Source organism: Urtica dioica, chromosome 1 (genome assembly GCF_054948205.1).
Source record: "Urtica dioica subsp. dioica isolate 48M chromosome 1, U.dioica_male_clone48M_v1_H2, whole genome shotgun sequence".
Classification (NCBI taxonomy): Eukaryota; Viridiplantae; Streptophyta; class Magnoliopsida; order Rosales; family Urticaceae; genus Urtica; species Urtica dioica.
This window is the reverse complement of record NC_142756.1, coordinates 57,510,352-57,535,327: the sequence shown is the minus strand read 5'-3', so window position 1 is coordinate 57,535,327 and position 24,976 is coordinate 57,510,352. Positions and strand designations below refer to the sequence as shown.

Here is a 24,976-nt window from a genome sequence, read left to right as displayed (position 1 = left end):
AAATAATATAATTTTTAAAAGTTTGAGGCAAATATAAAGATGGAATAGTGCATCTTCGGTACTTGGAGATACACTGTTGAATCAACTCCATATTTAGAGAATAGAGATGCAATTGAATATGCACTGTGGAGCAAACTCCATCTCTATCTCTATAATAGAGACCTCTAAACATACAAACGCGTGTACATAGTATATACACAAAATGAGAAAACGGTACTTTTAATCCAATTATTATAGTAAGGATAACTTACTCGTTTTGGTCCTAATCTTTTATTCTACGTCAGAATAGTAATAATGATATTAATAATAAATACTTCAATATCACTTGAACTGGAAGAACAAGAAAATGACCAACGGGTAACTTTGAAAATCAAATTTTTTACATAAGTGCTAATCAATGTTCAATGGTGTTATATCAAACCAAATACCAACAAAAGACCTTTATCTCTTTCTCCCTATCTCCTTCGACAACTCGAATATGTCAAATTAACTTTAGGCCTTTTTTGGGTATATACCCACTCGCAAAGCAACAAAGCCATGGATACACCTAAACAGAAACCTCTCTCTCGCTCACAATCTCTCTCATTCAGGGACATATATATAATGGTGCTTAAGATGTAGCTTTCTCTTTTGTGAGGAGATCAAGATACACATAGCTTTTAGGGTCAAATTATATATATCACTATAGCAAAAGGATTTAAATTCAAGTCATGTTCACTTCAGCCACAAACAACAACATTAGTACGAACACACTCAACACCACTATGAGTCCTTTTCCTCAGTACTATTTCCAATCATCTTCTTCCTCTTCTCATTCTTCTTCGCTTCCAAACTATCTCACTCCACAGCCACATTTATTATCACCACAGCCCATTCCTTCAACATTACCTCTCGGCCAAGACGACATTTTCTCATTCCACAACCAAAACCACCACTACGACCCGACCACGTTCTTTCTGCCTCAAACGATGCAGAGTTTCGGAGACTGTAATAACAATGGCGAAAACTCAAAGCATGATCTGTCCCTGCCGGAGAAGAAGAAAAAACCGGCGGCGAAGAAAGACCGGCACAGCAAGATCTTCACGGCGCAAGGGCTGAGGGATCGGAGAGTCAGACTTTCCATAGAGATCGCAAGAGAGTTCTTTGACCTCCACGACATTCTAGGGTTTGACAAGGCCAGCAAAACCCTAGAGTGGCTTTTGAGACAGTCAAAGGACGCTATCAGAGAGATCTCCATGACCAGCCTCAGAGGCCCAAGGAGCCACTCCGATCTCGACCATCAAGTCGTTGACCAGGAAACCCTAGACGGTCAAAGTCAAAGTCAAGGCAAGGTGGTGGTTGAGGAGGCCTCGATCGCGAGCCTTGTGGCGAAGCAGTCGAGAGCGAAGGCGAGAGCTAGGGCTAGAGCGAGATCTGTGAGGACCAAAGAGAATGTTTCCGTGAAGAAGATCTCGAGTCAATTGAACCGGTCAACTGCTCAGATCCGTCAAAGCGGTTTCGATCCCTGTCCTTCTTTAGATTTGGATGTCAAAAGACACCGCTCTGGCCAGCTCAGCAATAGCAACGACGACAATAAACATTTCAACATTCCGTGGAGTTCCAATAATGGTAATTACGACCATCTTCAAGCTATGTCCCTCCGCGAGGTCTCTAAGAGCAGCAGCGTCGTCGTTTACTCTTCTTCCGATAATTGGGACATCAACAGTATGGCCACGAAGCCATGAATCGGTGCAACTCAATTCATTATATATATTGTTTTCATTACATACATATTTTGTGCTGGTTTCTTTCACAGTTTATATACTAATATCTCAGTCCTGATTGTGCAGAGAAACTTCGTGAAGTTAATTTGACAAACCGAATATCCAACTTCTTTCTTGAATAAATCAAGCTGCCGAGATTGGAGATGTAAGCTTATATCACCATTCCTTGATTTTGAATCTTCTTTTTTTCTCAAGTTCTTTTTTTTTTTTTATTACTTTCCTTCACCTATTCGCTGGATAGATCGTCTAATTTGTTAGTTTTTGTCTAAATTGGTGATTCGTTTAGGTCTATTTATTTCTGAATCTCTATGATTTCAGAATTCGTATGTTTGATGTATCTACTAGGTGTATGTTTTACTGGCAAGTGTATGATATATGTGTAGTGATCTGGGTTTTTATGCCTTCGTTTTTTTAATATTTCGGATGTGATTCTAATTCTCTAACTCATAGGTACATATGTAGATATATATATATGTACATATATATATACATACTTGTAAGCTGAAGTTTGACATTGAAACTCCACATAAGCTCATCACTTTCGGTATGTTAACTGTGTATTGAACTTTTTTCTCTTTTGAAGACATTTTATTCGTGGCAGTTCTTGTCTATAATTTGTGAATTATAAATCGTTAACACCTAAACTAAAGTTTATCCTCGTAGCTGTAATTTTTTTAACACTTTTTTTTTTTTTTTTTTTTTGGAAATCCTAGTCTGGTTTGTATATTCCTACGCTCTTGCCTTAACATTCATACGAGGTCTGTCTTTTTTTTTTATGCATCAGCAGAAAGAGTTTCTAATTTTTTTTTACTCGGGATGGACGCTATATCAGTCATAATTTTACTCTACAAAATAAAATAATCTGTTTCTCATCATCCTAACAAAATTATTTATCAGACATTAGACCGATCAATAAAATAATATCATGTTTCCGCATTTGTTGGAAGAAAAAAGCAGGAGAACTTATAGATGCATGCGTGTATTTTATTTTATTTACAAAAATCGTTTGGTTCTACCCTAACATCCTCATTGTCATTGATCTCTTATCAAGTATTATATTACTTCAGATTAGACATCCAGTTTCAAATTAAAACACATTCTAGTTTCTCTTGTACTTTTCATTTTCCAAGCAGTTTTTTATTTTATTTTTTATTTATTTGTTTTTATATATAAATCTCTATCAAATGCTATTTCCTAACACTAAGAAAAAGGATGTCTTGTTTACAGTTATCTAGCTAGATTTCACAGTTCCAAACAATTTATTTTCATTGGCATCTAAGGATTACAAGAGAAGATACACAAAATAGATTAATCAACTTTTTCTGTTGTTGTGATTGTCTTCTATGTCTAATTATATTGTACCATGTATATATATATATATATATATCATATGTGCTTAGTTTATATGTGTACAGATATAGGTACAATGTGTGTGGGTATCATTGTTCAACTATTTTGGGCAACACATCAATATCACCTGGACCGAATAAATATGGCTCGGATATGGCCATTGGGCATATTATCTTGATATATGTCATATTAAGCACACATAAACTATTTATACTTTTCTTGCAAGCAATTAACTATATTTACGATTAACCAAATATATAGTAATCTGTTATTATTATATATTACATGACAGAGTATGTATTGACAGATATGAATTATATGCAGTTTTGACTTCCTATAAATGTGTGTGTGTGTGTGCGCCCGCGGGTAAGATTAAGCTACCATATGTAGTGGTGTGATTGGTAAGGAATTAACTGTAACGAAGCATGGTTTAATTTATATGTAATATATATATGAAATCTCTCGAGTATATATGAAATATATCACTAATTAATTTATAGATATTTATTGTTTGCCTTACGTAATATATTCCTCATATGTACGATATGTATCAATTTACTTGACCAGTCTAGATATGCTAACTTAACTAGATTTGTGAGAATTCAAAATTTTCAGTTCTTTGCTTGGCTGTGTGATGGCGTCACTAAGCTATTTAAAGCTAACGCTACATACGTATGTATATATATATGTATATATATATATACACACACATTATATAAAAGCAAAACTATGAAGAACACCAAGTGCATAGCTTGATTGGCATTCTCTTCTGTGAGGTCCTTGAGGGTCTGAATTCAAATTCCACAAATGTAATATTTTTCATATTGTAAAGTTTATTGGTTATCTTTATAATTTGTGTTTTAATGTATAATATATTTAATTATTTGTTTCATGTGTACGATACTAACAAATATTCAAAAAAAGGGAAATTCTGAACATTCATAGGTATATATATATATATATATATATATATATATATATATTCTGCATTTAACAAAAAAAAAAATTGGTTTTAGATATATTCTACTGAAAATAAGACATGTACTTGAATATATATTAGAGATCAAAATATAAATAATTGATCATCCTTTGACAAAATCAATGCCAATTTGCTTGTTTGTAATGTCAGGAATTCTACTATGGTTAGTTTTCGTATTTTTTTTATGGGTTTTACTTTCGCAGGGTGCTTAGCAACCGAGCTAGCTCCTCATTTGTTGTTTTGTTTTTATGAATATATTTTGTATGTATAATATAAGTGCAACAGTTACATTCAGCCCTGATTAATATGGACCAGTTATCATAGAGTACGATACAACTATGATATATTATTGGGTGACGGGTCTATATTATAAATGATTTATGCTAAAATAGTTTTTCGTTTTTGTCTATGTAATGTCACATGCAGGGACGGAGCCAGAGAAATTCTTAGGGGAGGTTAATTTGAAAAAAAAAATTCAAGGGGGATAACTTATAAATTTTCAGAGTAAAAAAATGTATAAATTTTTTTCAAAAGTGCAAAAAATAAAATTTGAGGAGGGACTTGAGCCCCTCAGTGGTCTACTGAAGTTTTGTCCCGGTCACATGAAAACACTGCTTGCATAGACTGACTTAATAAATGGGAAGTTATATACAGTATAACACTATAACTTGTCAACATTTCATATCTACGTTAAGAATTTTTTAGGTGGGCATCACCATAATCCTGAATAAATGTTGTAATGTGATGTGATGCTAAGTTAGGCCAGTAGATATTCGGATTAGTTGAGACGCTTTAAGAAATCATAGAAATTAAATTTTAAACAGTATATATCAAAAGTCACTTGAGTTTTTCTTTCCTGTTTATGTTTTAGACTTTTCTTTATCATCTTTTTCCAACGTCAGTTGTTATTATAAAGGGTCAAAATGTAGGCTGTCTCATTCGTAGAGAGAGAGAGAGAGAGAGAGAGAGAGAGAGAGAGAGAGAGAAAATTCACACTAGGGGTATAGTCAAGAAAACTCATATTAAATGTTATTACTCATTTTTTTCTGGAACATTTTCTGCCTTTATACACTTTTTGGATTGAAACGTTGCATTATTTTACAAAGGGGCAAATCTCAACTAGGAAGACATCAAGAATCCTCTAATCTGGATCTCAATATTGATAAATTTAAAAATTTGTGGTAAATTATTATCGGTATGTCTATATATTTCAAAACCATATCGATTACCTAAATCTATGTATGTGCTAACCTAGATAATATCACTATATATTTGCTACACCAACTTGAATACTCGCGGCTTAAAAGCTTACATAAAAGCTAAATTATAAAAAACTTGGATTCACCACGGTGTGTTATTTAAATATGTAAAATAAAGTAACATGATTGAGAAGAAAATTGTGCACAGTTTGCAAAGAAGAGAGCATTCATCTGAAAAATAGAGTAAGAAGGGAACCAAAACAGAGATATTTATGATGAAATGTATATATATATTTACCACACAAAAACATAACCACGATACATATAAGATCTTACCAGTTATATGATAAGAAGAACGCAGTCTCTCACTCTCTGTGATCTTTTGGCCATTTTAAAGCAAACCCGCGAGATTTCAGATTTATGTCTCTTCTAGGGAAACTGAAACATATATTCCCATATAAGACTACTAATTACAGATATATATATATATATGTATATATATATATATATATAGATGTATATTATCACAACTACAAGAGAAAACGAGCTAGGATGGTAAGGTAAGGAATCTTGGAAGAATAAACAATTTGCTACTCCTTATGCTTACTCGTACTCCCATTTCCTCTCTATATTCTTTTGCTTCTTGTTTGCTTTGAAGTACAAAATAAAGCTTAATATAGAATCTTTGGAGAGAATTAAAAAAACACTATTTTTTTGTCTTTCTATCTTTGGTTTTGAATTTTTAGTTTTTCTTTATATCTTCATGGCATATATGCTACATACATGAAGCTCTCTCAGTATTAGCATCAAATTACCATAATTGTTAACAAGTCGCTGAAGATAACATTTTTCTTTTTATATTCTACAAACTTTACTATATATATCAGACTCACACACAGATAAGAGAAACGCAAAACCTAACAAAACACCTAGAGCTTGAATAGACACACACACACAATATATATATATATATATATATATATATATATATATATATATGTCATCGTAAAAAACACTTTTCTTATAAATAAAAATCTAGAAGAGCGATACAAATCAAGAGCATTGAGCAAGAACATCACACACGCATAATTATTTTGAAAGAAAAAAAAATTGAAAAAATAAAGTAAATAGCGAAAAAGAAATAGCACCTTGTAGATAGACAAGCTTTCTTTGAAACCCCAACATAGACTAGTGTGTTCTTGTAACTTACGAGCATTTCCTATATCGTATTTAAATGTATATTTGTAAGCGTACAGTAGGTTTATTTTTTCTTGCTTGAGAAACATCAAATAAATGCTGAGAGAAGGAATTAGTTCACGGGTTTTTAATATAATATTTTATATTTAGCGTCAGAGTGTTAAATCATCTCTCAAGTCAGTTTGAGTTTTGCAGGAGAATATCTTAATATAAAATTCTGTACTTGTACGGAGTATCAAATGTAATATACTCAGTTAATATAATTTTATAGCTACCTCTGAGTAACACAATATAAAAACATAATAACAGACCGTTTAAATTTGAAGCATTCATTAGTGATCCTTATCTCTCTGACCATTTCCTAGTCTCTTTCTCTCTCTTTTCCTTTTTATTCTTATTTTTGCCCTCATTTCTCTGTGTCAATTATAATTTCGGGTTTTGATTTATCTATGTGTGATTGCAATTTGTAGGTACAAAGATCATTTAACCACAAGATGCATGGAGATGTGCATTATATATGCAGACATAGGCAGACTAGAGTACTAGTCAAAACTACTAGTCTACTAATAAAATAAAGAACCTATGGATATGGGACAGCTGTATATACACTTTTTTTTTAAACGGTGTGTATGCTTACTCTACTGCAGTGGATGGTAAAACCGTAAGACACGTGTATCTTCTTCTTCCTTTATTGCGTCTAGTTTTCGTTTGAATAGGGCTTTTTACACGTTGACCAAGTTTGTGCACATTGACTCAATATTAGCAGCATAAAAATAATTAATAAATCTGACGATCTTCTTAAGTGTGTGTATATATATATATATATATATATATATATATATATATATATATATATATATATATATATATATATAGAGTAGTCAGGACCAAATACCGGTACCGATACCAAAATTTTGATTTTACTGATATATCGAGTATCGATTGATATATCGACAGATATTTTATAATAATTTCAATACCGACTACCGATCATATATCGATTACCGACGGATATATCGACAAAATTTATATAAAAAATAGATATTATGTATATATAATTGAATGTTACATATAACAAGTATATTCTAAATAGATATATATATATATATATATAACACATATATATATATATATATCACATATATATATATATTTATATCTATAAATATACGTAATGAATGAATATATAACATTTATTTGAATTTTGAACCACTTGATTTTAACTTGAAACAAGAGAATGCAAAAATAAAAATAAAACATCTTTGATGTTATTTAGCTAACAAATAAAGTTAATCATATTTGTAAAATTAAAAAATTGAAAGAAATCACTTTTATATAAACCTATGTGGTTTTATGAATTTTAAGAAGCAACAATGGGTCTTCATCGGCCGAAAAACTCAAGTTTAAATTTTGGGCCTGTTTAGAGTTATAAAAATCGGTATTTCATGAATAACTTTTTTATTTTGGCTGTTGTAGTAATTTTTCTATAAATATCGGTATTTTGGGAATAAAAACGATATTTAAGCTGTTATAGTAATTTTTGTACCGAACTTCCCATTTTTCCTTGATATCGGTGATATATCGGGATATATATTTGGTATTTTGAACCTTGGTCAGGACAAACCATAAATCTAAACTAGGGGTTAATATACAAAAAAAAAACGTTGAAGGTGCTGATTTATAAATTTTAGGATAAAAAAAAGGTATAAATAAATTAAAAACTAGGCAAAAAATGCGAATAATTTTTTTTAGGGGGGCTATAATCCACCCTAAGCACCTACCGGCTGCATGCATGGTGGTAGTTGACACTTTTAATCAAGGTTTAAAATCTCGGGGGAACCGGACGGTTCCTGCCCGAGAACCGGGTTCAGTGAGCTTCCCGGCACGGTTCAGTACAAAACCGTGTAATTCCCTAAGAACCGGTGGGAACCAGACGATTTCCGGTCTGCATCCCGGTTCACAAAATCCGGCCTGGTCTAGGTCAAATTTTACTAAAAACCGGGATATAAAATGGAATCTCAGACGTGAAAATGTCATTCACGCCGAAGTCTTCTGAGACCTATATTTAAATAAATCAAATATATATCATATTATAATTTGTGATTGTTGAAGATCCAAAAAATGACATCAACAATTTGGCGCCGTCTGTGGGAAACTTCAGAAAGACCAACATCGAAAGAAACAACTTTCCCAGAAAAGAAACACCATGTCTTCTACTCCGACTCATTATGAATCAGGAGAGGAAATCCCTCCGGGGATCAGGGCAATCCTGGATATGCTGAACAAAAAAATAGAAAGTCAGGAAGAAACCAACCGAATTCTTAATGCTCGGTTGGATTCCCTCTTGACCCCTCAGAATACTCAGAGTCCCCAGGCGGGGTCCGGTGAAATGACCGCCTCAGAATCTGCTCGGAACACGGCGTCAGCCACGCAAACGAGTCGGGTTCTCCCTCTTGGCATCCGCCTGGACTTTATCGAGATCCAGGTCTCCCAAGGGCTAGATCAGTCCCCCGGTCTGAGCTCCCAGCTCGGAGGGACTGCAGAAGAGGCCGCCACTAGAGCTGCGATCGATCCGGACGGACTGCCCCACCCCCGTCGACGAGAGCGCCCCCCGGATCGTTTCTTGCGGGTTTCGGACCTCGCCCTTCGACGACCTCCCAAACGTTCATCGCACATTATTTTGGCGGACAGAACCAGACCTAGTACAATCCGATCGAAGTCACTACAGTCACACCATTGCGCACGGGACTTCGCCCCTCTCAAGGGGGCGAACCCAGCATGACTGAGTTTGAAAAATTCAAAGAATCGGTGATGGCCGAGCTGAGAGCAGTCCACTCAAATTTTCACAGTGCGACTAGCTCGGCCCCCGAAATAGACCAACTCGTTGCAGAAACGGGAAGGACTCATTTCGCTAAAAACACCACCGACATTTTCATTGGAGATGCCGGGAAGGTTCGCCTTCCTCGGTACAATGGGACCTCGAACCCGAAGGCTTATATCCTGTCCTTCAGAATTACGACGGAATGGGCCATGGTGACAGAGAGAGAACAAGAGGTGGGGTACTACCAATTGTTCGCTGAAAGCTTGTGTGGAATGACCTTGGAATGATTTTCCAAACTTGAGCCTAACTCTATCGATAGTTTTGCCAAACTATCGGCAACATTCCTAAAACATTATTCAATGTTTGTAGAGGACGAGCTCACAATAGCAGATCTGTGGGGGGTCCAGTAGAAAGAGAACGAACCCTTGAAGGACTACATAGTCCGTTACAAGGACATACTCCAAAAAATTTCTAACGTTGATCCCGAATCTGCCATAACCTCTCTGAGGAACGGTCTATGGCATGAATCGAGATTCAAGCTAGAGATGACTGTTAACCGCGCCCTTACATTGGAGGACGCGATCCACAAGGCCGTAAACTATGCTAAGGTCGAGGAGGAATTCACTTCCTTAGCAAAACAACGTACGTCCAAAAATAAACCATATGGAAACACGTGGGTGCGGGCCGTTAACGTTGGGGGCAACCCCCCGAAGGGCCAACCCCCAAGAGGCCGGGCCACAGGTCAAAAAGCAACACGCCCCTCCAGGTTTTGCTTTCAACATAGGAGATGAAAGCAAGGAAGGAGGTCCCCAAGTGAAAAATTTGATTAGAGACCCAAACGTATTCTGCGATTTTCATCAGACCAACGGCCACGCCACAATAAATTGCGAAGCTATGCTCAAAGTCTTGGCTGAAAAATATGCATAAGGGGAACTAAAGAACGTTGATTTAGGTCCCCCGCCCAAAAAGAAGGCGTTCAACAAAAACCGAGGGATGGGTAACCCCTCCCCTAAGAGGTCTAGGCTCACCGATGGAGAGAAACCTGGTTCCCCGCCGACCACCGCAAAACATCGAGTGGACTTCATAATGGGCAGTTCAAAATTTTGCAACAGCTCTGTCAACTCGATTAAAGCTCATCAGCGTCAATTGATGAACAAGACCACCAAAATCGGAGCATAATAGGATGTCTAAATCTCGTTCTCTGAAAAAGAAGCATCAGAGGCAACAGACCCGCATGACGACGCACTCGTGATAACGATCGACGTGTCCAACTCTGAGGTCGCCCGAGTCTTGATCGATGAAGGAAGTTCCATAGATCTCATCTTCAAGGATACCCTCACGAGGATGGGGATTGAAGAATCCGAGATCGAAAGGAAACAAACCCAATTAACAGGCTTCAATGGGTCAATTACTCCATCACTAGGGACCATTAAATTGCCCGTAAAGACAAACGGAGTGAAGAAGATAGTTGAATTCCAGGTTCTGGAATGTCTCTTCCCCTACAACATCATCTTGGGACGACCATGGATACATAGGATGAGGGCTGTGCCCTCAACCTTTCATCAATGTATTTGATTTCCCACGCCCAGAGGAATAGGAGAGATCAGAGGAAACCAGGCAACCTCCCGTAGCTACTATCTCACTAGCCACAAACAAAATGTTAAATAGGCTAAGGAGAAACAATAGCAATTAATGAACAAGCTTCAAATTAGATGAGTCAGACTCACCAAGTACTGAGATGACAGTGCAAGCGCATCTCGACGGCCTCGATCCCTCCAAATGCGTGGGGATCGGAGCCGAGCTCAAACGAAGTACATGGCGAAAGCTGATTTGTTTCTTGAAATGAAACAAATCTACCTTCACATGGACGACGAAAGATATGCCAGAGATTAGTATCGACGTTACGTCTCACCAACTTAATGTCGATCCTAGTTTCAAACCAGTAAAACAAAAGAGACGCAAACTCGGTCCCGACAGAGCATCAGTGGTCAACGACGAAGTCGAGAGACTCCTCAAAGCTGATTCAATCCGCGAAGTTAAATATCCGGATTGGTTAGCAAACACCATTTTCGTAATGAAAAAGAACGGAAAATGGAGGGTATGCATTCACTTCACGGACCTGAACAAAGCATGCCCCAAAGACAGCTTCCCCTTGCCGCATATTGACCAACTGGTCAAGGCAAACGCGGGACATAAGATACTCTCATTTGTGGACGCATTCTCAGGATATATCCAAATCTTAATGCATCCAGATGATCAAGAAAAAACGGCATTCATAATAAACCGAGACATGTATTGCTACAAGGTCACGTCATTTGGACTAAAACACGCTGGCGCCACCTATCAAAGGTTAGTCAACGAAATGTTCAAAGAGAAAATAGGAAAAACAATGTAAGTGTACATCGATGATATGCTCGTAAAATCTTTAACAGAGAACGATCATGTAGAACATTTGGAAGAATGTTTCGAGGTATTAAATAAATATCAAATGAAAATGAACCCCACCAAATGTTCGTTCGGAGTATCTTCCAGGAAATTCCTTGGGTACTTAGTCACCCAATGAGGAATTGAAGCCAACCCAGACCAGTTACATGCCTTATGATAGATGCCTTCACCTCGTTACAGATGCGAGGTGCAGAGGTTGACAGGCCGAATCGCCGCTCTCAATCGCTTCATCTCTCGATCCATGGACAAAATACTCAAACCTCTCCTTTTGAGAAAAGAACTAAAATATAATAATAGGCTCCGGAGCCCACACTTCGTCTAAGAAGTCCAGACCTCGAACTAGGACTACGGTGTAATACCTTACGACCGAGGTGAGATCCGAAATCTCATTTTTTTCATCTCACGTAACATCTGAATTAGAGGTCGCACCTCGACGAGGTCGACCTCGCCCAAGAAAATAAAGTGAAACTTTTCAGATATCGATAATCTGAAAGACTTAACAACATCTGGGTGAAAAATTCATTTGATTACTTCAGCCTAAGAGAAACATTTTAAACATTGATGATCTAAAAGACTTAGCAAATATAAAAGATATATGTCCACGTGACTCCGGCCGAAGGAAAACATTTTCGATATTCGACGATCTAAAAGACTTAGCGAATTTGAAAACATCACTATATGACTTCGGCCTAAAATCTTAAGGGAAACGTTTTGGGTCTCGGTGATCTAAATGACTTAACAGATTTTAGAAAACCCGAGTTGATTAAGACTTTGACTAAGTAACATTTGATGGAAACCCTCAGAGCAGGAGGGCGACCTGAATGACTTAGATAAAATATACAAACATTCATGCATTCATAAATGAATTTGGCGAGTTAAAATACTTGGTGAAATTTAAGAAATGAAAATTTCATAAAATAATAAATAATCCAAATAAGATAGGGGTACCGAAGCCCCTTATAATTGTCTCAAAATGAATAGAAATTTCGCCAAAAACAAACGGGCTTAAAAAAAACTGTAAAACAAAAAATATCCAAAAGAAGTCGAGAAGTTCGAGGGTTCGAGCTTAGGCTTCGGGATGCTCTGGGGTCGGGGTGAACAGCTGCGCGTCCTCGTTGCCCTCCGGAATGGGGTTCAGGGCCTCATCCCTCACGCCCATCATCAACCCGTGCTCATCGAAGAGAGGAGCTTCAGGCTCCGGGACCTCGACAAGAATGTCGGCGGCGGAGTTGGCAGGGACTTCGGGAAGGGACGGTCGGCGTAAGGCGTGAAGGGGATATCTTCGAATTCGGGAACGGTGATGGCTGCATACTCCGCCTTGTACTGAGCAATGTCCTCCTCAGTATCCTTTAGTTCGCCGGCCCAGCCGGAAATATACCCCCTCAACGCCTCCGAGATCAACTCCTTGTTGTCCCGGCATTGCTCAAACTTCTTTAGGACGAGGACGGTCTCGTCCGTTTTCTCCTTTGGAGATACTTCAGTATCTGCTCCCGATATTGCAGTGAGGTCGCATTCCTCGTCGCTAAGACCGCACTCTCCTTCTCGGCCTTGGTTGACCTCTTGAGCTTCGCTGCCTCGTCCCGAGCGGCCTCCAGGTCTCGGTCCCGATTCCTCACCCTGGCCTCGGCCACCTCGAGCTTCTTCTTTAGCTCAGCCGAGTGAACGCCCCACCGCTCGATCGTGGCCTCCTTCTTCTCGACCTCGGCCTCCAGAGCTTTTGTCTTCGCCACCAAATCCACCTGGGTGGCTTTGTACTTCTCCAAGAGAGCGTCCTTTGCAGCGACGTCCTCCTCGAGAGAAGCTACTTTGCCGCCCACCTCCTTCAACTCGGCCTAAAGGGACTCCATCCCCTTCTTTACCGAAGCCAGTTCGGCAAGAGGAGCGCTTGCCTTCCGGAGGCGCTTCTCGTACCAGTACACGCTCCGGTAGAACTGAGTCGACAGCTGCGCACAAAATATCGCTAAGTGTCCAAGTTTGACCTCGTAATAAAAATGAGAATAAAAAGAAAACTTACCCCGGTAATGGTCGACGCCATGCAGCGATACCAGTCCACCTCCGTTAGCTCGGGAACCTTAGGAAGCTCATGACCTTCTATGGTCAGCTTCCTGAGAAACCCCGCAGACGAATAAAGATCGTCGCAGAGCAGGTGGTCTTGGTTATAATGGAAGTTGACGCAGTGCGCCTTCTTTGGCTTCGAAGAAGAGGCACCGAGGTCACCTCCGCGAGACCTCGCCAGACCGCCGCGAGGCCTCGCCGGATCGCTCCCACCGACCGGGATCTTTTCCCCTCTGTCCCCCTGAGCCACTTCGGCCTCAAGGGCTCCACTATCTGTCATGCTTGCGGCCACCACGGGCTCCGGGTCCTTACCCCCGTTGCTCTTACTTTTCTTCTTCTTTTTCTTCTTCAACTCGCCCTCGAGAGGGGCATCGTCCTCCTCACTTCGGCCCTCGCTTTGGCCCGCTGACAGCTTCCTTTTTTTCGGAGCCGCCGTGGCCTCGGCCGAGTTGTCGGCATGCACAATCATCGCGGCAGGATTAGACCCGGGGGCTTGATCGCCATGCGCATCGCCGGTCCCCGTGGGGACTGCATCAATCTCGACATCCACGACCAGGATGTCGGACAGAACACGCCCTCCTGTGATCTCAACTTCGGGGTCTTGAGGAGGACCTGAAGGCGCAGTGGCCGAAGAGGAAGCCACGGAGACCTTCTTGCTACGCCTCGCATTGCGGGCGCTAACAGACAGTTTATGTTGTCCTCGATAACTATAAAAAAGGGAGAAACAAAGAATTCTCAGTCGAAATGCTTTAAAAAAAAGAAGAATAGAGAGAGAAGAAGAAATTTCGGTCGAACTAACCTTCTTCTAGAACAACGATTGGAGAGGATGGCCAAAGTCTGGCCGAGATGAAACACTCCGGAGTGAAGCTCGACCACTCACCTCGACCTTCCTGAAGTAGGGCGAGCTTGGCAGTAACCTCCGCTAGCCAATGAGCTTTGGTTTTTCCTAAAAAATATGTTAGTATACCCAACAAAAAAAATTATTATTAGCAAACTTTTAAGACATAAGAAAATCCGCATACTCGGTGAGCTCGCGCACTTCGGTGAGAAATTGCGAGCTCGGCTCCCAAGGGATTGTTCGTTAACGGAGAAGTAAAAGTAACACCGTCCCCAATTCTTATCTTTCGAAGGGAGACCAGAGATCACTCCTCGGCCCGCGGCCTTTGAAAGATAGAAACACTTGGGGTCGTGTTTTGAGTTCGCCTTAACCACGCAAAGACAGACTAAGTCCATCAGGGCGAGGTCGACTTTCTGTTCGTGGGCCACGACTAGAAGGCACAGAACCATCTGAACAAAGTGGGGCACTTCTGGGGTAGGGTTAACCCCAGGGCCTCGATGAAGTCGAAGAGAAGATAATTGGTTGGAAATCAAAGCCCACACAATTCCAACCAAACCTCGTAAATACAGAAGTACCCCTCAACCAGGGTATCTGCTGTAGCGAGCGGTGGAGGAAGAAGGAGCCCGATCTCGGGGACTATCTGATATTTGCATCGGATGTCTGTAAGATCTGAGCTCTTAACAGCTGATGGCATGATGATATCCTCATTACCCAAAAGATTGGATCCTGAGTGAAGAGCCCTGGACCCAGACATTTGAATTTGAGGAAAGAAAGAAGGATAAAGTGTTTGGAGTTTTGAAGTTTGAGTTTGCTAGCCGAACTGGAGCAAAATAATTTTAAAAGAGTTGAGTTCACTAGCCGAACTGAAGCGAAGTGTTTAAAATATTAGAAATTGTTTGAGTTAGCCGGACAAACTGAAAAAATTCAAGATCGAAATCACGAAAAAGTTTGAAGTCTTTGAGAGAAAAGGTAAGTATTACGAAGAAAATGAAAGAAGAGAGAAGTTACCTTTTCACAGAGGCCGCTTAGAATGTCGGTTAATTAAAATAAAATCTTAACTAACACCCGACTCTTCGATTTCGACCACTGAAGCGCGGCTAATATCGCGCCACGTGTCAAAAGTACTTCAGAAATGCGCCCAACGCGCCAAAAGGAAATTTCAAAAATTTCCCCCTTTTTATTTCGGAATTTCGAAAGTTTCGCTATAGTATTTTGAAAAATATTTGGAATATTTTTCAAAATACTCGGGGGCTAATTGTGGGGGTCAAAAATCAATTTTCTAAAAAAAATCATTTTAGTTGGGCTTTAGTTCGACCAAAAGCCCAACAGTTGACCCTGTCCAACTCTCGATAACTTATACAAGCCCAGATCGACTCTTGAAGATTGGCCCAAGCCCAATCAGCAGCCAAGTTCGGCAAAGGAATGATGAGTCGACCGTGTTGACTTAGTCGAAGGAAACAGTCTTGGTCAGATGGAGACCTCGCCGCGAAGACCGGATCTGAGATGACTTCGACCAGCGACGTGGCATAGCCGAGCTGATCAACACGTGTCCTTTCCGATGAATTCGCTTCTGCTATAAATAGAAGCCGATATGTTGATTTTCGCACATATAAGCCTACGCAATTACTTTAAATATTTCTCTACTGTTTATATTCTCATTGTTGAGCTCGCCCGACACTTCGACCATTTGTAATACATTCGATCATTAATAAAGATCTTATTATTCTTTTGTTCGCCCTTATTCATTCCTACCAAATAAAATATTTGTTTCTTATACAAAGTCTTCTGAGACCTATAATTAAATAAATCAAATATATATCATATTATAATTTGTGATTGTTGACGATCCAAAAATCGACATCAATAGTCCTTTCCTTAACTTCTTGTTGCTTTGTTTTTGGGTCGTCATATTAGGTTTTGGTCTGGCAGGGTCCAAGTTGTCTGGACCACGAGTGGTAGATATTTTGAGGCAAGAAGTGGGTCATGTTCAACTGCTCCACGAGGGGTCTAAATTTGAGCTATGTGAGCACTGTTTGTTCGGACTACATTGGGTCTTCTTTTGAGTCACATGGGCTATTCTTGTCCGGACCATGGGGGTATGAATTTGAGCCACAAGAGCTATGTTTTTTCATGTCACGTGAGTCTAAATTTGAGCAAGAGGTTGTGTTTGTCCATACCACGGGGGTCTGATTTCGGGCCACGGGGGGCTGTATTTGTCCAAACTCCAGACTATATGGGAGTTTGATTTTGAACCATAGGGATTACACTTGGTCTGCACCACGGGGGTAGACTTCAATCCACGAGGATTATATTTGTCCAAACCATGGGATTTGAATAAAGGACATGTCATCTTCCGTTACTCGATTGACTCGAGGTAGTGTGATCAAAGAACGCGAGGTTGTGCTATGAATATCAAGTGTGCACGGCTAGGGACATTCAAGAAGAATGGTCCACAACTTTGTCGAGTATTGGACGACAAAGTCTCAAAAGACATGACACTTGCAAATTGGTAAATGCGTTGGGTGAAGGAGGTTGTGTGTTTAATTTGGGACAAATGGGGCCTTAACCGAGGGCGGTCGAAGGCTAAGGATGTTGAGACATTAAGTGGCAAGGGTTGCGAAACCAATGAGGTATTCGATGACAAGCATCGCAAGGCTGATCAGGCATTGATTGACAAGGCTCGTAAGCCCAATGAAACATTGAGCAACGAGGGTGGTATGATTGATGAGACATTTGAGCGCCAAGGGATACAAATTTGACGGGGCTATGGTGCGACAAAGGTTGCGAGGCCGACGATGCGTTAAGCAAGTGGGGTCGTGAGGCCAATGGAGTTTTTAAGAAACAAGGGTTAGGAGGTTGATGAGGCTTTGAGCGAGGCGTTAGCAACGATGGTCTCGAGGCTGATAGGCCATTTGAGCAACGAGGATCCCAAGTTCAATGAGGCGTTCAAGGATAATTACTGCGAGGCTGATCGATAAGGCATTTGAGTGACAAAGGTCGCGAGGTTGATGAGTCATTGAACGACCATGGTTGCAAGGCGGATGAGGTGTTGAGCGACGAGGGTTGCGAAATTGATGAATCATTTGAGCAACAAGGGTCACGAGATCGATGAGGCGTTGAGCAACAAGGGTCGCAAGATCACTGAGGCGATGAGCAACTTTATGGATTCTTTATGGCTCGAACATTTTATATATATATATATATATATATATATATATATATATATATATATATATATATATATAACTCAAAGCCGAGATTCCAAGTGAATTGTTAAGAAAATTAAACTCTAGCCATTTGATTCACTCGTGCCCAAATACAAATCCTAGATGTAAGAATATTTTCTTTTACTAAGGTATTAATAAAGAAATCTTCTCCCCATTATAATGGTCCACAAATGTAGAGTTGACCAACTAATTCATGGGTAAATCGCCTCAATTAATGTTCGAAATCGCATTTCCCTGCGATCATGGGATCGTAATATTCTGCATTAATGGTTTAGAGCCTATAAATAAAACGATTTTGGGGTCCCTAACCTCATTCACACGTTCAGAAAAATAACACCATCTCAGGGTGAAAGCGAGAGTTTAAAATGCAACAATGGTGAGAGGTAACTTGATTCTTTGCACTTTCTCTTTTACGTGTTCATACATTGAGAACAACCTTTAGCGTGTGTAATAAGTTCTTACATTTTTATCAGAGTCATCGCATAAACTATGCCTTGTTTTTATGAATACTATGTCCTTGGGTGTTTATTGGTTTTTATTTTTTATTTTTACGTTAAAATGTAAAAGTAATTATGAGAATCTTTTGAAAAACTATTTTCTAATTCTTTTGGTTTTTGAATTGCTCAATTCGGTGCCATATTGAAGGAGAACGAGAGGGGTATATAAATAGGTCTCAACCGGGTTATTTCAACTCATTTGGAGGTTCAAGACGACCAGAAACGACATATAATTCAGTTTTTCATATCGTTTGACAAAGTTTAGACTTTATTGTTGTTTTATTCCTTCCTTTCTTTTTGTTGTTGGGCATAGGCCCAATAGTTTTTCAAAACAACTTATCTGAACCGTGGTTATTATTATTTTTTTTTATTTTTATCTTAGTTTGATATATATATATATATATATATATATATATATATATATAAGATTATTAAGGGAGTTTGACAAAACTAAGAGTAAAAAATATGCAATGGACTTTTTTGGACTTTTTTTTTAAAAGGCCAGCAATAGGACCTCTGAATTTATTTATATTTATGTAGTTACCATTATACCCTTATTTATTTCCTATTTATTTTTTTTGTAAAGAAAAACTAAAAAACCCTACTCTCATCCCTCCTTCTTTCATTCATTTATTCTCTGTCTCTTCTCCTTCATTGCCTCTGTTTCATCTCCTCCATTGCCTCCGTCGCATCTCCTCCATTGGCGTCGTGTCTCATTGTCGTCCATGTGTCTGGATCTCCGCCGGCGTCCCTCGTCTCTCTCTAACTTCGCGGCCGTCCCTCGTCTCTCTCTAACTTTGCGCCGTCCGTCGTCTTCCACGGCCACCCACTTTCGATTTTCGCTGCCGTCTCTCTTTGTCCGTCCTATGTAGTGTCCGCCATACCTATTCCGACGGAACAAGCTCCCACATTGACACTCTTTTTGCTCTTTATTCCGGTAAGCTCCCACATACATAGTCATTTCGTTACAGTGTTTGTGACCAACGTTGTCACGAAAGCTTCATCATGACCCCATATTTTGTGATAACATAGTCACAAAACTAAATTATTTCGTGACAATATAGTCACGAAACTAAATTATTTCGTGACATCATAGTCACAAAACTAAATTATTTCGTGACAACATAGTCACGAAACAAAATTCTACAATGATAACATAGTCACGAAACTAAATTATGGAGTGAGAACATAGTCACGAAACTAAATTATGCAGTGACAACATAATCACAAATCTAAATTATGCAGTGACATTATTATTATTATTATTATTATTATACATTTATAACTCTTTGTCAATATTGCTTATATAATATGGATTCAAGAGCTTACATTTTTTTTTTATTAACATTACATTTACACACACTATATTTTTCTTTATCAATATTTTTTTTATCAAAGCAAAATAGATGTTCATTATTTGAGAAAATAATTTTATGTGACTTTATCTCCACTATTTGCAGTTATGAAAGACACTCATACCTTCCTCAAGCATAGCGGTAGATGCGTGAAACATGAACGATACAACGCTAGTCCTGGGTATGGAGTAGGAATCTTAATACCGACAAAGGCAACAGATGACGAGTTTATGCAGTTGTTGTATGCCACGCTCAATCGGTCACCTAAAAATCAAGTCCTCTGTGTTTCTTATGAGACAGAAGGGTCGGTACCCCCAGTAAGTATTGACTCCGACCTAAGTTTGAAATGTTACTTGTATCTTCGGAAGGAGAAACCGGGCAAATCCAAACTTAGTTTGGTAGGAGATGGAGCCATTGAAGCAAGAACCGTTGGTTTCGGACTCAAGCGTTGGTTCAACTTCGAACACCTGTCAACTAGCACAACCGGACATGCCGTCTCCTAAGTCGGAGGCTAGTTCTCCTGAGATCCCCAACCCAAATCAGAGTCATTCGGGCACAGCATGGCAGACCCCTCCACGCTCAGACACTCCAAAACGATTTAGTACGCCTTGCTCTGGAACGAGGCAGACGAGTCAATGCCCTATGCCTTCCACGGATAACCAAAATATGCATCCTGACCTTGATGTATTGGATATTCACTCTCCGATGACACTAGTCAAAGGAGGATTGTATGCCAACAAAGCAACTCTGAAGAAACATTTATGCATGTTAGCAATCACCAAACATTTTACGTTCAAGACGAAGACTTCTAGCAAACGGTATATCCATGTTGTTTGTCGAGATGACTCATGCGCGTGGTTTGTTCGTGGAGTAAAAAAAGACTACATCTGAGATCTTTGAAGTGAAGAGGTAATTTATTACTTATTTCTACATTGTTATTATTATGGTCACCTGAAATTAACATTGCAAGGACATTCTTGCAGGTATAATTCTGAGCACACGTGTGCTACACAATTCAGACAAGGAGAACATCCTCAGGCTACGTCCACATTCGTAGGCGAGTCTATGAAAGACAAGTACATCGATCCCTTATGTTCACCATACAAACCCAAAGACATCATGTACTACATGCAACAAGATGAGTGGACATGTCCTACAAAAAAGCATGGAGGTCAAGACAGGCGGCACTATCATCATTGTTTGACACATATGATGCATCATATAAATCTCTTCCTAAATTAATGTACATGATGTTGACTAACAATCCAGGTTCGTCATTCGACCTTTCACAACTCCTCTATCCTATCATTTCAAATACTTCTTCATGTCGCTTAGTGCTTGGAAAAATGGGTGGAAGTATTTGCGGCCCGTAGTTATCAACGACGACACTTTTTTGAAGAGTTACTATAAAGGCACATTGTTTTCAACATGTGGTATGGATGCGAATGAACAAGTTTACCCCCTCGCATACGGCGCTGGTGATTTAGAATCTACTAAGTCGTGGGTTTACTTCTTGACAAGGTTAAAGGAAGCAATCGGGGAGAGGTCACATCAGGTCATAGTGTCTGACAGGAACGCGGGAATCATTAATAGTATGAAAAAGGTTTTCACGGCCACAGACCATGGTTTTGCATGTTTCATCTTTTGAAGAACATGAAGAACCAAATCAAAGGTCTATCAAAAGAGTTGAATTGGACGTTCTATGTTGCAACAAAGGCGTACACGTATGCAGAGTTTGAAAAGTATATGCTTATGATAGATGAGGAGAATCTAGGGGTTCGAGCGTATCTTCATAACGACATAGGCCACGAAAAGTGGGCTCGTAGTTTCTACACGAAGAAGAGGTACTCAATAATGACATCAAACAATGTCGAGTCGCTGAATGTTGTGAATGTCAAACCGAGATAGTTCCCCATTGCCAAGCTATTTGATTTTCTCTGGGAGAGAATGACTAAATGGTTTTACGAACGTATCAAATTACTATACCAAAGAATATTGGAGAAGTTGTTATGCATGTGTAATTCATCCAATTGGCAGCGAGGAGTCGTGGAATTTTCCAGAGGACGTCACACAAAGAATAGTAAATCCAACTCATGTTGCCGCTCGTGCCGCCGGAAGACCGAAAAAGAAAAGAATACCCTCTCGATGGGAAGGGGATGAGGATAGAAGGAATAAATGTAGTCGGTGTGGTGGAGTAGGACGTAATCGAGCGACACGTCGCAACGCGATCCCGACCAACTATAGCCGACCCGAACATGATTTCCATCTTTTTTTAAAGACCGATGTCTCAATTTGGAGTTGTACTTTACTTTATTTCTTATTTAGTTAGTTATGTTTGTTATGGATTTTTGTATTTCTCGTTCATGATGTTTTAGTCACGAAATCCCCACTTTTCGTGACAGAGAAGTCACGAAATCCCCATTTTTCATGACATAGAAGGTAGTTAGGAAATCCCAATTTTACGTGACATATAAGTCACGACATCCCATTTTTTCATGACAGAGACGTCACGAATTCTTGAAATTTCATGACATAGAAGTCATGAAGTCCGAGCTATTTACGTGAAACATGCTATCTTTCGCTGCTTTGACCGAGTTGGTAATTGGGATATGGATATTTAATAGCATCTACTGTGATTAATAGCAATGAATGCCATTAATAGCAGTTAAATTTATGAACAACCAAGTTAGGAAGTTAGGTAAGGATATTTACTGGAGCATTTACTTACTACAAAAGTTAGGTAAGGATTCCTCATATTTATCCGACCTTTGATATTTACCTCATATCAAACTCGTAATATTGTTTGAAAGAGTCTAACGCTGCAATGGAAGCTAAAGATCCAACGACGAAGGGAAGCGGTTCGACTAAAAAGGTGGCGACCGTGAATGAGACGTCGGAGATGCTTACAGGAAGTGCAAACTCGATCGCGTTATACTACTTGATTCCATCATCATGCAATCCCAGGATATTTAACAAGCGCCTTGACCTGAACGACGCTGAATTCAACGAGTACATAGAGATGCGTGCAGGTGAGGATCTCAATACTTCGTTTTTTAACACTAACTCCGTGCTTCCCAAAATATTTGGCAAAAATTGGGAGGAAGATTTAAAAGCAAAGAGAGCTATTGTCGAAGTCCAGAAATCTAAGGGGCATAGACGGAAAGCCATAAAATGTAGTTTGAGATGAGGTACTCAATATTTACACGCTTTCAAATAGCTATATTGAAATGTTTTAATGTTTAGCGATATCACATGCTGTAAATCACATGTTTTAATGTTTAGACGATATCCCATTTTTAAAACTATTTGTATACTTCTCCTCTTATCTTCATATGTTTAAGACTTTTTATTGATGTAGTTATGTTTGTTATGGACTTTTTTTTTACTATTCGTGACTTTTTTGTGTTTCTCATATGTTTAAGACTTTTGTTGTGTTTCTCATTGGTCCCCTGCGTCGTATTTAATGAAAAAAAACAAGAGATTTCTCATTAAATTCCATCAAAGTATCCCATTTTCGTGACTGGTATGTCACGAAACCATACTGTTTCGTGACTTGAAGAGTTTTGTTTCATGATAGGAACGTCACGAAATTCCAATTTTTCATAACATGAACGTCACAAAATCCCATTTTTCGTGTCATAGAAGTCACGAAATCCCATTTCTTCGTGACACAGAAGTTCACGAAATCCCTTTTTTTATGACATAGAAGTCACGAAGTTAATGCCAATTATGTGAAACATGCTCTCTTTCGCTCCTTTGATCTCGTTTGGTCATCATAAACTTGCTCTTCTAGACTGTTAAATGAGTTGATTTGGGAGGACTAACAACGCTAATACGTGCGTTATCAATAAATTCCCACATTAAGGAGAAGTTAGAGGGGAGAACGACATGGTGGACGGCATGACGTTAAACCTCATTCACCTATGTTCATATGTTTAGACTACTTTAAATTATGTCCCATTTGAAATGATGAAATGGGACAAATGAATGTATGTCAATAACACTTCACAATACAAGACACATTAGTTCCTCAAGATATTCTAGGTAAGTAAAGCATGGCTTACCATTTATTTTTTAAATGTTTTTATTTGTATATTTATAACAACCATTGTACCCCTACAACGTATTTAATAAAAGAAACAAGAGATTTCTCATTAAATTCCATCAAAGTATCCCATTTCGTGACTGGTATGTCACGAAACCGTACTGTTCCGTGATTAAGAGTTTTGATTCGTGAAAGGAACTCCACGAAATCTCTATTTTTCGTGACAGGAACGTCATAAAATCCCAATTTTTCGTGACAGGAACATCACGAAATCCCATTTTTTTCATGACATAGAACTCACAAAATCCCATTTTTTCGTGACATAGAAGTCACAAAATCCCTTTTTTTTTCGTGTCTACTTTATGAATTATTAATGTGTGTACTTTATTAATAAAAATGTGTCTACTGTTGTCGCTGTTTTTCGGACAACTATTTAGGAGCCAAAGACGGTTAGACCCAAGGCCGGACCAAGTGGTCTCGTCTTGACTCGAGCGTGTCGGACCCGGTATCCCGAGTCGTCCCTTAGCTGTGGATGTCCCTTGAGTCCGTCAGAGTACCTGAAAAGGAGTAGAGAACACGTGAACTACAAGGGGGAAACAGGGGGGGTGCCCCTGTTTACCTCTCCGACGCTCAACATTAGTGTGATTGAGGTGGTGTATAGAGGTTTTAGGGGTGTTTAGAGGCCAAAGCTTGAGAGAAACGAGCGAGGTACGAGTTCGGCAGCGTTTCAGTACTCAAGAATGGATTACCTGGACCAAGGGGGGTGCCTTGGTATTTATAGGCAGCCAAGGGGTGGTTTGAAGACCCCTTGGCCGAGTGAGAATGCTTGGGTCGGCATTGGAGGAGGTTGGGTCGGCCAATGGCCGAGTGAACATGGTGGTGAAGTTCACTCGGCCATTGGCCGAGTGAAGGTCTTGGGCCGGCTGAGGTTCACTCGGCCAATGGCCGAGTGAACTGCTGAGGCAGCAGGGAGGTTCACTCGGCCATTGGCCGAGTGAACTGCTGGAAGGTTCACTCGGCCAATGGCCGAGTGAACTGTCTCGGCGGCTGGAAGGTTCACTCGGCCATTGGCCGAGTGAACTGCTGGAAGGTTCACTCGGCCAATGGCCGAGTGAACTGTCTCGGCGGCCGGAAGGTTCACTCGGCCATTGGCCGAGTGAACTGCTGGAAGGTTCACTCGGCCAATGGCCGAGTGAACTGCCTTG

At 39.5% G+C, this 24,976-nt stretch overlaps 1 protein-coding gene across 6 annotated transcripts; it reads left to right on the top strand.

Annotated features, from left to right (window-relative positions):
* Positions 1–501: 501 nt before the first annotated feature.
* LOC149408196 (uncharacterized) lies at positions 502–4,727 on the top strand. 6 transcript variants are annotated; one of them, XM_089616277.1, is made up of 3 exons: positions 502–1,704; positions 1,830–1,908; positions 4,519–4,727. In XM_089616277.1, the coding sequence occupies exons 1-2, from the start codon at positions 711–713 to the stop codon at positions 1,883–1,885; spliced, it is 1,050 nt and encodes a 349-aa protein (XP_089472403.1). In that variant the 5' UTR covers positions 502–710; the 3' UTR covers positions 1,886–1,908; positions 4,519–4,727. The 6 variants fall into 6 exon arrangements, 4 of the variants coding, with proteins under 4 accessions (XP_089472403.1, XP_089472404.1, XP_089472402.1 ...); XM_089616278.1 differs by lacking the exon at positions 4,519–4,727 and adding an exon at positions 3,438–3,913; XR_016299406.1 differs by having other exon boundaries at positions 505–1,728.
* Positions 4,728–24,976: the final 20,249 nt, after the last annotated feature.